The sequence below is a fragment of the Strix aluco genome, chromosome Z, assembly GCF_031877795.1.
Source record: "Strix aluco isolate bStrAlu1 chromosome Z, bStrAlu1.hap1, whole genome shotgun sequence".
Lineage (NCBI taxonomy): Eukaryota > Metazoa > Chordata > Aves > Strigiformes > Strigidae > Strix > Strix aluco.
The window spans coordinates 29,852,050-29,868,255 of record NC_133971.1 but is presented as its reverse complement, the minus strand read 5'-3'; the positions used below and the strand labels follow the sequence as shown (position 1 = coordinate 29,868,255).

The following is a 16,206-nucleotide window of genomic DNA, read 5'->3' as shown; positions in this document are numbered from 1 at the left end:
TTTATTTTTAAAGGAGATCAGCATCACAGTGATGCAAATAATTTTGTAATATATAGTTTGGTGAAAAAGCAGTAATATTTTCTTTAAATGTCTAAGTTTCACTCATACAGTATTTACATTATTCTTTCCATTTTGCATTTTCTTGTTCTATAGGTAAGAAAATGTGAGTGAATACATAAATACTAAACGCACAGAAATAATTTACAAAGCAGCACAAGTGAGCTAGGTGACTGACAGAATTGAAGAAAAAAGTTTGTTCTTCATGTGGAAACCTCAAGGGGGAAAAAACTCTGTTACAATAGAATGTTCAGCTAATACAGATGCTTTGTAAGATCAAATTGTGTTCAGCTAAACATCCAAATGTGTGGTCAGTTATATAAATTACTGATCTGGATTCTATGCTTATCACTGCAAATTTGAAGATATGTGGAAAATATGTCATGAAGTATATACATTTTTTCTTTTAGTAAATCAACTTTGCTACTAGAAAGCTTTATTACTAAAGGGATCATCAATAATTCAAACAGTGAAAGAACATTTCTCAAAGACAAGTTCTATCAGCATTAATTTCTTACTCTACCAGAGTATTCAACCTTATAAACAGAATCAAGTCAGTCTTTACTTGGACTGTTTCCTGTCACATGTAGCTAAAATAGTTTGCAAATAAATATTATTTCCTCTTTCTAGTTTTTTCCTCTTCACTTCTGTAGTTGCATTCATCCTCTACTAGTCTTTAGAAACCTGTAATTTTTTCTTTTTGTCTCCTTCTTTTTGCAAACGTTTGAGTGGATGCTATTATGTCAATAAGCAAGTGGTAGGTATGGGAGAGCAAGGTTTCTACTACTCAGGAGATACAATTTTCTTTTTTCCAGGTGCAGTTCCTTGGGAAAATGCTTCCTGTCCTCCTCCTTTGAAAAATTAAAACTTGTATTTTGAGTAGTGCAGATTGCTGTAAGGGCTTCTTCAGTTTCTCTGTAAATCTGTCAGTCACTCAGCAGTTCTCTGGGTGCTATAGTAAAGAAACAAAAATGCACACAGATTCTACAGCCATTTGAATAATCTCACTTTCTGTCAGTGAAACACACTCTTCTGTCTTGCTTATTGATGATATCCTTAAGCACTGCATGTTGGATTTTGTTCTTTAAAACTGAAGTAAGCAGCATCATGACATGGCTTAAGGTTACTTTGGGCTTATTTGAGGAAACTGCAGTATTTCAATAACTGGAATTTTTTCCAGAGTTTTTCTCTTTAAAAGAGGTGCTTAGTTGAAGTGAAAAGCTGAAAGCTGTTGGAAATTTCATTCAGCACAGTTGCTGCAATTACTGATGTTCTTCTATAGAAGTGCTCAAAACAATACTGCTGGTCACAAACTTCTTGAAAGGTTGTTAGGTGAGAAAGCTGGAACTGCTTATTAAACCAAAACTAAAATCATTACTGCATACTCTATATCTGAATGAGGCATTTTAAACCTAGACTGGATTTGTCTTTTAGTAAGTAAAAGCAGCGGACCTGAACACTGAGTACGTAAGTACTGAAGATGCAAAACATTTCAAGACAGGTACATTGCTTTCTTTTCATTATGTTTTTATTCTTTAATGCACAGGTGCCTTGACCCAAGCCATCCGCAATTTTGCAAAAAGCCTTGAAGGTTGGCTTTCAAATGCCATGAATAATATTCCACAGAGGATGATACAAACCAAGGTAGACAAGACGGTTGCAGTATTATTCTTGCAATGGCAAGTCAAGTGGGCAGTAGCATCTGAAAGCAGTAGCATTTTAACTTTAATGCTAAATTTCATGTTTAGCATCAAACATCAAATAATGGGAGAGGAAATAACTTAGTTTTGTCAAAAAATTACAAGGAAGACATTATTTGATCTACTGTGTGGACATAATTCACATAAGAGGACTCATTAATATAGAATACCAAAATGAAAGTAAAGACTTAATCTGTGGAATTAACCTACATATAAAGAGTACAATATTTAAAAATAAATTTCTTCATAGGTTGCCGCTGTAAGTGCCTTTGCCCAGACTCTGCGAAGATACACATCTCTTAATCACCTGGCTCAAGCAGCTCGTGCTGTGCTTCAAAATACTTCTCAAATCAACCAGATGCTCAATGATCTTAACCGTGTTGATTTTGCCAATGTTCAGGTAAAATGTATCTTTAAATAACAGGCTTTTTTTTGAAAAAAAAAAGTGTTTTTTCCTCAATGATTTTGAACTTCATTGTTAGCTGTCACTGTTCTATCAAGAAAGTGAAGTGAAAACATTGTGCTGATTCATATATTCAGTGATTCAGTCCAAACGTGACAGCTTGCACTTTAGGAAAGTAAACTCAGAACCATTATATGTTTCCATTTACTGTCTTGAAGTGCAGATACTCTTCCAACTTCTATGCAAATATAGAGCAAATACATTCTTAGAATGGGTACCGTGAATGATGTCTTAGTCACAGCATAAATGATATCTTAGAATTAGATCCCAGATAGTAGCTTAGCTTCTGAATGTTTCTAAAAGTCATTACATGCACATCATTTTTAGTAGAGAGTGTTTCATTATTTCAAAGACAATACCGTTAGTTTATCTAAGTGCCTATGCTTAAATTTGCAAGATCTCCTGAATAAGTAGTTAGATAATACAGATTAGAACTAGTTTCTAGTTAGTTAAAGAATGTAAGTTTATATTGTCACTAAGCTTAATTACTCCACATGTTTCTGCTACTCTGAGGAAAATTATTTTTTTCCTTTTCCCCGGCAAAGTTCCAGATTACTGGTAGTTCTATGCATGTTTCTTTTCCTTGTAAATGAGTATTTTAATGTACTTGTTAATAATCTTGACAGAAGTCAGTCAATAGTACTTGTCCAAAGATACAGTATATTAAGTATTTTAATATATTAACATGGATATAGAGTGTGTGAATGAGGTGTTAGCTTGGCACATGATAGCTAGCGTTTTAAGGACATGGCTTGCAGTTAGTGAGTCTTAATTTTTGTCTCTTAGTTTCTGGACTGACCAGCTAGCCCTATTTAAACTTGGTAACAGTGACTAAATTGCTTGTTATTGTATGTAGAGTGTGTTTCCCTATTTAATGTATGATCTATTACTGCCTGTAGTCAACAAACAGAATGATCTTTGTTTACATACAAAGCTTTTCTTTATAAGATGATATAACAGAAATTGTCTTTAAGCTTAACTTCTTCAGAACAAATGGAACCTTGCACTTGATTTCTTGGTACTTCTTTCATTACTTTAGGCCCCCATTTAACTGTTCTTCCTTCTTGCCCTGCCTATAGTCTCAGAAAAGACTGACAAGTTCTGAATATTTCAGTAGAAAAATTATGAAGAGGAAAGTAGAAGCGTTTTTTGAAAACGAATGTGGAAAACTACAACATACCTGTGTTGTTTCCATTGTTTGTTCTCAATTCTTTATTTGATGTCTGCTCTTATATGTTATGCTTTTTGCACCCATTTGCTTTCAACAAAATTATGATAAACATAAAAACTGCTTCTTAGTTTGTCTAGTAAGTGGGTTTTGTCCTTTTCATTCATTGAGTTGCTTAATCTTTGAGAGAGAATTACAGTCTGTGCTTTGGCTTATGTATTGTTAATTTAAGAGTTGCCATGTGCTGTAACAGGAGCAGGCTTCCTGGGTGTGCCAGTGTGATGACAACATGGTTCAGAGACTAGAAACAGATTTCAAGATGACTCTTCAACAGCAGAGCACTCTGGAGCAGTGGGCTGCCTGGCTTGATAATGTAATGATGCAAGCGTTGAAACCATATGAAGGAAGACCCAGCTTTCCTAAAGCAGCACGGCAGTTTCTGTTAAAATGGTCTTTCTACAGGTAGTATTTAATAAATTCTAACTATTCTATTATTTGCTGAATTGTTCACTGTAGTAAAGTTGACAGTTGTGATATCAAACAGTGGCTCGCTAAGTCATGAAGAACATGTGGGGCTTTTTCAGAAAATTGTTGTTAACCATGAACTCAGGGCTACTTGTAAATTGACAGGGACTTAAATGATCCTTGTTTATTGTTTTAAGTGCCATGTGCAAATGAAGGCAGGTGGAATTTTGTCCTGAGTTAGAAACATAATATGAAATGTTTGGCTTGAATAACTACACAATTAAGTCACTATTTTTAATATTATTTATTAAAACACTGTGGTATCTATCTTTATGAAATAAGGAAGACAAAACCTGTCTTTAGTGTGTGAAAAGAACGTTAAGACATGCATTCCATGTTAGCTGCTTATTGAAACAGTTATCAGAGTAAACCTGGTTCTTTGAAAATTACTGTAGCAGCTACTTGCTGAAGATATCAGAATTTGTCAATATAATATGTACACACAAGCCTATCTTTTTCTGATTTTAAGTTTTTAAATGATGGCAGTTAAAACCTTTGTACTGGGAAGGTGGACAAAACAGACTGTTTAAGCATTAGTTTGTTTAAAATCGAATAGTTTTCTTACCATTTTAGTTGTTTTCAATGAAATTTTCTTTCAAGTCAGTAGTTATGGATATATCAAAATTTTTCTTTCAAGTTGGTAGATATGCATATATCAAAACAAAGAAAAACTGAAAACAAAACAATCTGCTTATTTCTTATGTAATGTGGTGCCCAACAATACCTTCAGAGAAGGGAGAGAAGCAAATGATTGCCTTTCCTGACATCTCTTTCCAAAGACACCATAAGTCAGACATTTGAGGATAACGTTACTTTTGAGAATATTGGTTTTGAGGTGAAATGTCTGCATGGATAAGTGTTGAAATGACTATGACATATAATACATAAATATATATTTTTTTCTATTTTGAAATAGCTCAATGGTGATTCGAGATTTAACCTTGCGCAGTGCTGCTAGCTTTGGCTCATTTCATCTGATCCGCTTGCTTTACGATGAATACATGTTTTACTTAGTAGAACATCGTGTTGCTCAGGCAACAGGAGAGACACCTATTGCAGTTATGGGAGAGGTAAGATAATATATAAGAGACTGGACTGATAGATTTAGTGATGAATTTGGGTATGTATCTTTGCACATTTCTTAAACATTATGTGGAGGATGTTCTGCAATATAACAATAGATTGGGTTTCAGATACATGCAACAGTTTCAAACTTGTTTCATTGGTTGATTGTCAGAGTACGAAAATCACATTGAATTCTAACAACTAATTATTTCCAAATGAGCTTGCTCCTTCACAAATCTGCATAGATTCATGTGCACAGTTTGAAAAATGTTGATCAACATACAACCTTTTTCCAGTTTTTGAACTGAACATTTTATGTGAAAACAAAAAAAAAAGAACAGAGTAATAGGAAATTCTTGCTTACATGGATCTGTTTAGATGTATTTGCACACATTTTGATTTCCCACACAAATGTTAGCACAAGTGAGCTGAGTACCCCCACTGACTTGAGAAAGATGGCTTACATGCAGAATTTTGGCTTGTACAGTACTGTTCACATACAGTAATAAAGCCAGCACAGACACACAACAGCTGAATTTCATAGAAGTGTTTCAAAGATTATTGGTTTAAAAAACAGAACAAGAGTTTCAATTCATATCCATTTTTTTATGCTCATCTATGGCATCTGCAAGGAAAAGTTTCTCTCATCCCTCTTTTTTCCAGTTCATCTAACCTTTTATTTTGGGTGTGGAATGCATTAATTGTCATAAAAGAATTGCACTTCAATTCTTTTCAATGAATAGATGCTTTACTTTCAAGAGAAATTGGAAATGTCTCAGCTTTATTTGTCAAATGATTTTATATCATGTGTGTTTCTGCTTAGTGACCCACCAAGGGTATATTTGTTTAATCTCTGCCTTATATTTGTAGTATGGTCCTACACGAGTATACAGTTACGACATTCTTGTCTTCTTAACAGACATTGTGTATTTTAGACATAAATGTAGTGTAGGGTCTTCTAAAAAGTTTATGTAGATTGACGATGGAGATATTATGAGGAAGTAAGTAACCCAAAACTTTTGGAGGTGAGAGGGGCAGAATAGAAGTAGTAAATAGTGATTAAATTCATGTCTTTATATGTTTCTGTGTATTTGATGACTGTGACTGAAATAAAATGGGGAAGTCTAAGACTATGGTATGACAAACACCATAAGACAGTATCAACTGGTGTTGCAGCTGAGAAAAGCATTCTCATTTTTCTTTCTCTTCTCCCAGCTTTGGACACAGGTATTGGCAAAATTCTTCTGAAAAAGACTGGTATCATTTATGGTTAGAAATATATTTATGTAAATAATGTACTCCTTTGATTTGAGATTCATTGATGGCATTTTGCTCTGCCAATTCTTATTTAAGAGAAACTTAGAGGATTCAGGGAAGAAAGTTGTGAGCGACTTTTTTGAAAAGGTCTCTCTTTGATGTAAGTAAACTGGTTACCAGATTGTAAACCCTTTCTCAGCAGTGCCTTTCATTTACCTTACAAGTAATTTCCAACACTGTGACACGTGTTCATTTTTGTTCCAGCACAATTAAAGTTGTCTCTGGGAAATTTTAAAGAGCTTTTTGTTAAAACACTGGCAGTTCAGAATGGATATCCATTGTAATTTATGGCTTTATACAACACAGAAATAGCTCACTTCAAGCAACAAAGGCCCAGATGAAGTAATCTTAAAAAAGTTTGTACTTGCCATTTTAATTTTTGAGGGTTTACTTAGTGATACTTGTCTTAATAAGCACAAGACTAGGATGGAATGGAAAATGAATTGCTGTACTATGGATGTGGCAGCAGCCAAGGTCATGCATTTGAATGCTAGCCTCAAACTGGTAGAGCACAGGTCTGCTCTATCACAGATACTCTTTAAGTTTGCATTTGCTTAAGACTGTGTCCAGTTTATTTATTGTTTCTTTTGCAGTTTGGTGATTTAAATGCTGTCTCCCCTGGAAATATGGATAAAGGTAAGCATTTTAATATCTCTACTGTGTAACTCTGTATGAAGCTTATATGTCTGAACAAAATAAGTCCTTATGTTTTAAAAATACAGTAAAACAGAATTTAGAGCTGTATCATGCTTTAAAGTGCAGGTATATGTTATGCAGATACATTAATATATAGATACAATAAGCTAGCTCTGTAATATGCAGCATATAATAATGACTAGAATATTATAGGTTTGTTTTAAAATAAGAATACATTTAAAAGATGTTTATTATAGAATAAATATTCCAATTTTTATGCAGAATTTAGGTGTATGTGACAGGACAGAGGAGGGTAACAGCTGTAGGAAGAGACAGGACTATGCTTATGTTGTAATAAATGTTTTGCTAAGTGGAGAAGGCAGAATTACATGCAAGTAGTTGTCAGATAACTTGTCAGTGAAGAGGACAGAAAGAAATTAGTTCCTTATAATCTCTTCATGCCATATTTTGTCATACATTCTTATACTGACTAATTGAGTGATTTGGGGTCACTTGACCCCAAGTGTAAGAATGTATGTCAGAATTTGGGGTGAAGTCACCCCAGATCTCTTCACCTCAGTTTCCCTATCTGTAACTAAAAGTAACCAACTTTTTTGTCAATCATGTCTTAGAGGTGAGAGGCATTTTACAATACAAAGTTAACATTGTTTGTTAGAGATTGTTTTTGAGATTGAAGTTGTTTTTTCCACATACTGTATCAACAGTGTGAACTCAAGTGATCAAAGCTGAGTCTGTTTACCTGTTTGAGATAATAATTGACTTTTTCCATTAAAATTCTAAATTTTCAGTTTGTGCTTTATCAGATAGCTAGTCTTCCCTGTATTTTTGTATTTCAACTATTTGCAAAATAAAGGCCCTTGTATTAGAATTTCTTCCCTTTATGCTAGTTTCATGGTGGTTTGTTTGTGCAGATGAGGGCAGCGAAGTTGAAAGTGAAATAGATGAAGAGCTGGATGAAAATGGAGAGCCACAAGCTAAGAGGGAGAAAACAGAGCTAAACCAGTCATTCCAGGTGGGCTGCATGCAGCCAGTGCTTGAGAGTGGAGTACAGCAGAACCTCCTGAACCCAATTCATAATGAGCACATTGTTGCAACTACTCAGACTATCAGACAATGCAGTGCTACTGGAAATACATATACTGCAGTCTAATATGAAACCTCTACCCCCCAACACACACCCCATTACATTAGCCCTTTGGGTTTAATATGAAAATAAAATAATTAAGTCTGAAGGCTGACTGTTGTCAAATTTTAGCTGTGCTGAACATTATTTTATTGGAGTTGTTAAATGGAATGGGTGTATGTATTTTGCCAGATCTGTTTTAAAAAAAAGATTTTTTTTGTAGACAGAATCATTTTACATTGGCCGCTCAATAGGAAGAGTTTTCTTAGTATCAAATGCAAGGAAGATTTTTGCAAAGCTTAATGTTTTTGTCCTGTTATAATAATTTAAATTTTTCATAGTTTTTTATAAATATTTTAATGTTAATTATTAGTTATGATGATGATTTCATATAGATAGGTTTTTAATTAGATGCACTTCTGTGAAATATCAAAAGAACTATTTTCTTTGATTTACGCTGGAGGCAAACTTATTTGACAGCAGATGTATCAAATTTGTTACAAAAGGTGCTTTTCATTAGACAACGAGAAGACACTATTTTGATAAAATTGTGACCATTCAGGGGGAATTTTTGTAATAATGCTGGAGGGTTGGGAAGATCTCCTAGTTTCTTTCTGTGAGGAAGAAGCAAGTTTAAATGACAGAATTGTAACAGAACGTGGTAACGTCATAAACGTACCTAATTATTTGACCATCATGTAAACAGTGCAAGCTTCCTTTAAAATCAACAGTTCCAGATATTATTTGCATACCAGTTCCTCTGTTTTGAAGACTACTGATTCTATATGTGAGGCCACTGAACACATGCTTTTGGCTGTTGAGTGGTACTGTAGTTGTTAGAAACTGAAGCTAAAAAAGAAGTGACTTGATTATTATTATTAATATTAAGTGTACGTGCTACTTATGCTGAACTGGACATACAGGAAAACATTCCATTTGGATGACTTCCTTCTATTCCAGGTCTTTTCCTACTAGTGGTTCAATCTGCTGCTCTTAGAAAAGATGTTTTATAGAATGCAAGGAATGTAGCAACCTGCATCATTTTCCTTTCAAAAATATTTCCTTGTTGTTAAAGTGGAATTAAATTTTTACAAAAATTAGATAAGGCAGTGTAACTGGCACACCTCACTTGTACTTATTCCCAATTGTGTAGAATTTGAATAGGTGGCTAGATGGACCATTGCCATTTTAAGAATGTACATCAGGGATCATTGTACCTCGGCTATTACATGGTGCCTTAAACAGAACTGAAGCTAAGACTTAGTACTTTTTGTTATTCTTAACTCTTAAATTAATTCAACAAGGTGTGCCTGTCATTTTCAAATTCCCTAAGAAGTAAGGACAGGTTACATAGCCTTCAAAAGAATAAAAGGATTTTTTTATTATTAAATGATGTTAATATCCCTCTTGGAATGACAATAAACCTATTTTTTCTCATTTCTAGCTGGATTTCACTTTATTACAAATAAAATTTGCTTGGGAATTTGGAAAGGAAAACTAGCTTTAATACCAACTTCAAATGTCAAAATAGATTGACCATAGTCCCAAGCATGATTATATATTTTCTAAACCCTTGCCTACTTTTAATTTAAAAACTAAAAAGAAATAAATGAGCAGGTACATAATGCAGTGCATGTTTTCAATTTCTATATTTTGTGGGGTATCAGCCAGATATACATTTTAATGATTAAATAATGACAGTTTATAGAGACCATATTAATTGACATTAAACAACTCAAATTTTTCTTCTTAAGCATTTCATTTTGCAGACACATGAATTTGCTACACTAAAATAGTAGAATTAAATAAGCAAAAAAGCCAAAAACTGAAGGAGAGCACAAAAAGATCAACTTTACAGAAAAGACTGTGTAAGAAAATTAGGGATGCTTTTATTTTGGTTTATCTGGTGTGTCTGAAAATTACTTCAAAGTCATAAATACCAAATGGGAGAAGAGCGTGTAACATGAACAGTGTCTTTATAGCAAACAAGTTGGTTGCTAGAGTTTACATATGCTCCAAATACAGCTGCACATCAACTAAAATGTCCTAACATTATTGCGGTACAAAATTAAATTTTAATTCCTTTGAAGAATTGGGAGGTGAACCCATCCTGCTCATTCTATGTAGGCATAATTCCTACTAATGTCAGTAGATGGCTTTTGCCTCAGTAAAAAGTGGAAGTGAGGTTTATATTCATTATTTCTAAACTCATAAATGCACTGAATCTCATTATAGATTTTCTTCTCCCATATATCACTCAGTGTGACCTGATTTTTCCATAGAAATCAGCACATCTGTACCCTTCACCAAAAATGCTAAAACTAAGCTGTGATATTTACTCCCTTTCATTGTGCATTATAAGATGTTTACAAGTAAAATAAAGTGAAATAATTCAACATTTTTTTCATTTTCAGCTTTTTTCAATACTGTAGTACTTGTTTCAATTTTTGTGTTGACAGACCTATAATGTTTTCTTATTATTGTCCTTTATTGGTTTAATGTTGGATTTGTTGTTGCTGAGAAAAGAGTACGATTGTAATAGGTAAATCTAGATTGCTAAAAAAGGTGGGACCTGAGTATCTTTCATTATTTAGCTCCCTACTCCACTCAGTTGTACACTGTTCACAAAGTGCAAAACAAAACTGAACAAAAATCTGAATGCAAAAATGGAATGTATTTCATAGCTTCTAAAAACAATGAGTTCTCAAAACAAATTGGAACTATCTCAGATTCAGAAAACTGAATGGAGTCTGTATTCCCATGCTTAAATTCTGAAGATTTTACCAGATTTTTTTAGAAGAGATATGTTACTGTAAGCTGTGTTTTATACTTACAGGTTTGGGGGTCTTCTGTTTCGTTTTTACATTTACTGAAATTTTAATCAAACAGCTAGATAAAACATTTTGCACACTCTCGGTATTTGATAGTTGGGTTTTAGTAATCATTAAACTACAGAGATACGAATACCTCAGTCCATATTCTATAATGTGTAGCATGCGGTTGCATTGCCACACCAGCTCTGAAGTCTATTAATGCTCTGGAGAGGTGTAGCATGTATCCACAGGGTAGACATTATGAGAGTAGACATGGTTTATGTGTTTTATCTAATCTTGACATGGCATCCAAAATAATTATTTTAGAGGCATTTCCCCCATTAGCACAAATAGCACAGTGAACAGTGTGGGGGAATGGGTATTGTTGAACTACCTTTTCAAAACACAGGGCCCAATTTTCAAAAGTTTTATATTTATTAAAATTTATTGATACATTTTCATCTTTTTCATGGTAAATCAGTTTTAAAGCTGGGGTTTTTTTTTTCTGTTTTCAAATACTATTTCTGTGTTTTGATCTTGTACTGTAGCATGCTGTAAGCACCTTCTTTTAAGAAAAGTTCTGTAAAAATTTGGAAAATGGATTTTAAATTATTTAACTATAAAAAGATTATTTACAGCATCACTGCCTTTAGTTCAAAAATAAGAAAATAGGTAATGTTCTGTCGTTCAGGAATGTATAGGTCTATATACAAATTTCATTTAAAGCGAGGTATTTTTAAATATCTAAAACACCTTTTTTGTTCAGCTTGTTTTCCCTAGGACAAATGCTCTGATGTCTTTGTCATTCTCATCAATTGACATCTGCACTGTTTAGAAAAAATTTTATATTAGAGATGCACTGCAATCCAATTTAATTCAGAATGTTTTTACAAAATAAAAACAACCATTGATAGCCATAAAAGTGCTGATCAAAAATAGATTTATTAGTAATATAAGTATACACCAATAATTTCAGAGTTTTTTAGACTCGTTCATTTGAGAGAACAGTATGAATTTCTGAAAATTGGGCCCTTGTCTCTCTTAAGAGGACATCCTCTTTGTATATGGTTTAAAACAAATCAATAAATGGAATTCCAGTATCTCTGCTAATTTGTTTGGTGATTTAAAGACAAACAAACAATAAAAACTGGAATAGAAGCATAAACACACAGTGCTTAGTTCTAGTATTAGAAAATTAATTTCATATAATGCCTTGCATTAACCCTTTGAGCATTGTAAGTAACATGATGGGAACAAAGCTTTTTAGATAATTTAATTAGTCCATTGAGCATATCCTTTGAAATAGCTGATAGTGTTGTAGAATTTTTTTAATTATGTCTAAAGTAAATACTTGCATACTACACAAGAGTGGTTTTGTTATAGGTGGCTCAATAGATGTAGGCAAAATATTCACTGCCATTGATGTGTACTGCCTAATAGAAAACAGTACTTCAGCTCCCTTGTTTTCATAATTGCATAAATATATAAAGAAAATCAAACATCCATTTCTTCAGATAATGAAGTTGTCTGCTTTAAAATGCCTTTAGAAGATAAAGGTTTAGAAAATATATTCAGACTATTTTGAAAATCTCCTGAGGTAGGTTAGTATTGGAATACTCTAGTACCGTAAAAGAGACTCTTAAGGATTAAAAGAAGGCTTAGTGAAGAATATTTGGTATGTTTGCATTGAATTTTTTGGCAGTGTTTTTGATAAACAACAAAAAGTGCACAATTATATTGATACTCCTTTTAAACTCAGTCACTGCAATAATGACTAGCTAAAAGATGAAGATATTTTATTCATCGTCATCTAAAGGAGTACAGTTTGGATGGCCCTTATTTGAATGTCAGAATTTTAAAAGCAACCTAGAAATTGCACAAGCCTTTTGCCATTTTAAAAAGCCCCTTTGTTCTTACAAATGCTGCTTACAAGAACAAGGGAACAAGTGTAGTAGCAAGTAGAGATTCTTTGAATTTACAGATAGAAACACCACCTTACTAAGTGGGAGTACAATACATTTTCTACTGGTTTCTTGCAATATCAGTCAGTCAGCAAACACTAAGTGCAGCTGTACTTATTTAAGTCTAGCTGAGGGTAAAAAAAGGGTCTCGTTTTAAGTTATTTAACAGAATTACGTCAGTAGTATAGTGCAAGTAAGTTGTAAACATTTTTAGTCAGTTAATGCAAATTCATGCATAATTAATTAACATAAATGCAATACTCAAAGGGTTTTAATTTAACTTTTTTTATTCATAATTTACTGTAAATGCTTCTGAGTTTGCATGCCTTGATCATTGCTGCTAGTGATTTTATGTGCCAGTAGACCTGAGTTTAATTTACCAGTTTAACTAAGAAATAGTAAAAGCCACTTACAAAGTGACTGCCTAGTGTTTGTTTGAAGTAAAATATGCCTTAGTTTGAAAATTATTTTAACTCTTGTTCCGATTTTTTTTCCTTTTCCTGTTGAAAAAATAAATTAGCATTTTGGGATTGGAAGCCCTGAGTAGTTAAATATTTGGTAAGAATTGTTCTTGTAGATTGCACATTAAGGCTGAAATTCACTGTAGAGAAGAAGGCCCAGAACAAGCCTATGAGCATCAAATGAGCCTCACTTCAATCTAAATCAGGAAAATGTTCTTTGTATGTTCTTAAGCACTTTCTTGATTATGGTGCAAACATCTTACAGGAGTTTTCAGTTCTGGATTAACTTTACTCTGAAATAGCAAATGTCTTTGTAAGAGGAATTTAGACTTTGGAGGAACAACCTCACATGGATTGGTATTTACCAGGAACTCAGTTCAATTCTCTTTGACTCACTGATACCAGCAAGAAGTTTTAACACAAAGAATACTTAAAGGGTTCCCCAAGTAAAGTTTCCTTCAATACAACATTAAAGTGATTGCCTTGTATTTAAACATTAAATATCCATCTCAAAGTAACCCAATTAAGCAATTTAATGCTAGGAAAATATCACTTTGTACCAAAGCAAGTTGCCCATCTCCACTCATCTTCACTGAAAATTTGGATTTACAGTTAATAACCAATGAGGCTGTTAAAGAAACTTTTGAGTGCCTTTCAAAACCTTGGAAAATTGTGCCTGAGGTGGTAAACTTTAATTAGGTTAATTCTAGAGCTACCAATCAGTAATTTTATCATCACTCAGGGCTTTCTTACCTTCTAGAAAACTTCCTTTGTTGCATTTATTTTATACTGGGTTTTTTTTTAAGTGCCATCATTTAAATTTCACTTAGTAAGTGGCAGATTACATTATTCAGTCCCACAGCACAGAAACATCATAACACTAGGACATAGTCCAACTTTATTTTCCAGTTGACTGAATATATTATGTAAATGAGGTAAGCAACTTTTTGTAGATTGTATGTGTGAGATAATGTAATGTTCTTTTCCAGTTTTTGGACTACAGTTGAATATACTTTTTAATTATTTAAAGAAGACATCTTTACAGAATAATGTGATGTTTTTTTTTGTATAATGTATTTGATTTTGTAAATACGTATTTCCTGATGTGATTTTTGTGAGAAATGCTAAATCTTTTAGTATATCATGTCCTCTCAAAACTGGCAGGAGCTAAATAATAGTTTGTGGGCAATTTGTATTGTGTACTGTACAATAACTGGGGAACTTTTATAATTATAAAAATATATATTAACTTTTAGTGTGTTGTTTAAAAAAATGACTGGAACATACTAAAGACAGTAGGATTTTTCTGAATATTTCAGACTTGAACTCAGGCTAGCTTTCTTGTGTTTTTTCAAAACGAAATTGTGTCTTGTCTTTTAAAATCAATAAATTTGTTTTCTTGTTACAAACATACCAGAATTGCTTCAGTTTTTATATAGCCAGATATTTCGGATTGTGGTACTATTGATTTTGAGAGAAAAATTACTTCAACTTACACCTTTTAAATGAGACAGCAGTTTTTTATTTAGCAGCAACAGGACTAAGTAGTGAGTGTGTCTCAGACTGCAAAAGGAACAAATATTTTGAAGTGTCAGTTCAGTTAAGTAGCTGTCACATTCCCAGTAAATACAGATAGTAATTTACTTACTAATTTCAATATTAACAATAATTTCCCATTACAGATTTAGCTAGTTAACAGCTGTCAGTGAGGGGGTGTGCAGACTTTGGCCTCCAGGAATTAGTGGTGTCAATTCATTGCCAGCAATTCATTGTGCAAGTTTTGCTCTAAATGTTCTGCAGTATGCTAATGCATTGGATGTTCTGACAGTTTCACAAAACATAGACAAAGGCCTAGTCTTGTCAGGTCGTATATCTTACGTGTCTCTGGTACGTGTTTGCAGGCCCTGTTTCATATAAAGAAATGTTATTTTAACTGGAGAGGACCCACTGAGTAATAGATGCTAGAATATCAAAATGACTATTGGATACCAAGATTAGAACAGGTATTTCACACAAAACTGTGGTAAAGATAGAAAAGCTGCATACTAAAGCTTATTTTTCTCAGGAAGTTCAGCTGTAGGTTATGGTCCAGTCATTGCCTATTTTTTAATTTCAAATAAAGGCCAAAAACCTGTAGAGTACAGTACTGGTTCCTACAATGCATCCTACCAAACAGGACTATAAATTTTCTACACCAGTGACTATCCACACCTATGTTTACAGAATACTCCTAATTGGTTTGCTAATCAAGACTAAGACATTAATTCCTAGCTGGTGCCTTGCTGAGACGAAAACACCTCTTGCTCCAGCACACATGCACAAGAAAATCTGTAGAGGGACGTCTCCCTCTAGAGGGATCTCTCATCAACTACAGTTGATAGAGCCAACAGGTGACATTACTCAGTATCAAGTTACTTTAAATGTATTTAATTTCATTTATCTGAAGCGTTCACTTCAATTATGAAAAATGTCATACAACCTGAAGCAATCCAACGTGCATCAGTTGTTTAGTTCCATATCAAGGTCTATCCCAAAAGCCACCTGAAGGATAAGACAGTTATTTTTCCACAAAGGTGTCTGACCAAGGCAAGGAAGAAACCTTGATCCATTTTTGACACTGTTAACAGTATGCTAGAGAGAGTTTTTATTGACTTCATTCTGCAGATCTCATTCCAAATTTTGTTAAATCCCCTTGTATATGTTCTTCCCCAATACCTGAATTAACCTAACCAGTAGGACTTTTCTATTCAAAAAACAAAACAACCCCTCCTTGACCACAATGTACTGCTGATGACAGTTTATTCTGAGCAGAACCATTCTATTAAGAATCACTCTGCATATAGACATTTTTCACTGGCACACTGCACACAAAATCTGCTGCTGCTTTCATTATCAG

The 16,206-nt window shown here is 33.5% G+C and overlaps 1 protein-coding gene across 2 annotated transcripts in view; it reads left to right on the top strand.

The window, feature by feature from the left end:
- Positions 1-14,721, top strand: part of RFX3 (regulatory factor X3) — a 134,590-nt gene extending 119,869 nt beyond the window's left edge. For both annotated transcript variants that reach the window (XM_074812182.1, XM_074812181.1), the window contains 6 exons: positions 1,604-1,701; positions 2,008-2,157; positions 3,642-3,850; positions 4,830-4,983; positions 6,889-6,931; positions 7,864-14,721. In XM_074812182.1, coding sequence (XP_074668283.1) covers positions 1,604-1,701; positions 2,008-2,157; positions 3,642-3,850; positions 4,830-4,983; positions 6,889-6,931; positions 7,864-8,102 — 893 coding nt within the window. In that variant the 3' untranslated portion in view covers positions 8,103-14,721. The remainder of the gene's footprint in view (positions 1-1,603; positions 1,702-2,007; positions 2,158-3,641; positions 3,851-4,829; positions 4,984-6,888; positions 6,932-7,863) is intronic.
- The last annotated feature ends 1,485 nt before the right edge of the window (positions 14,722-16,206 follow it).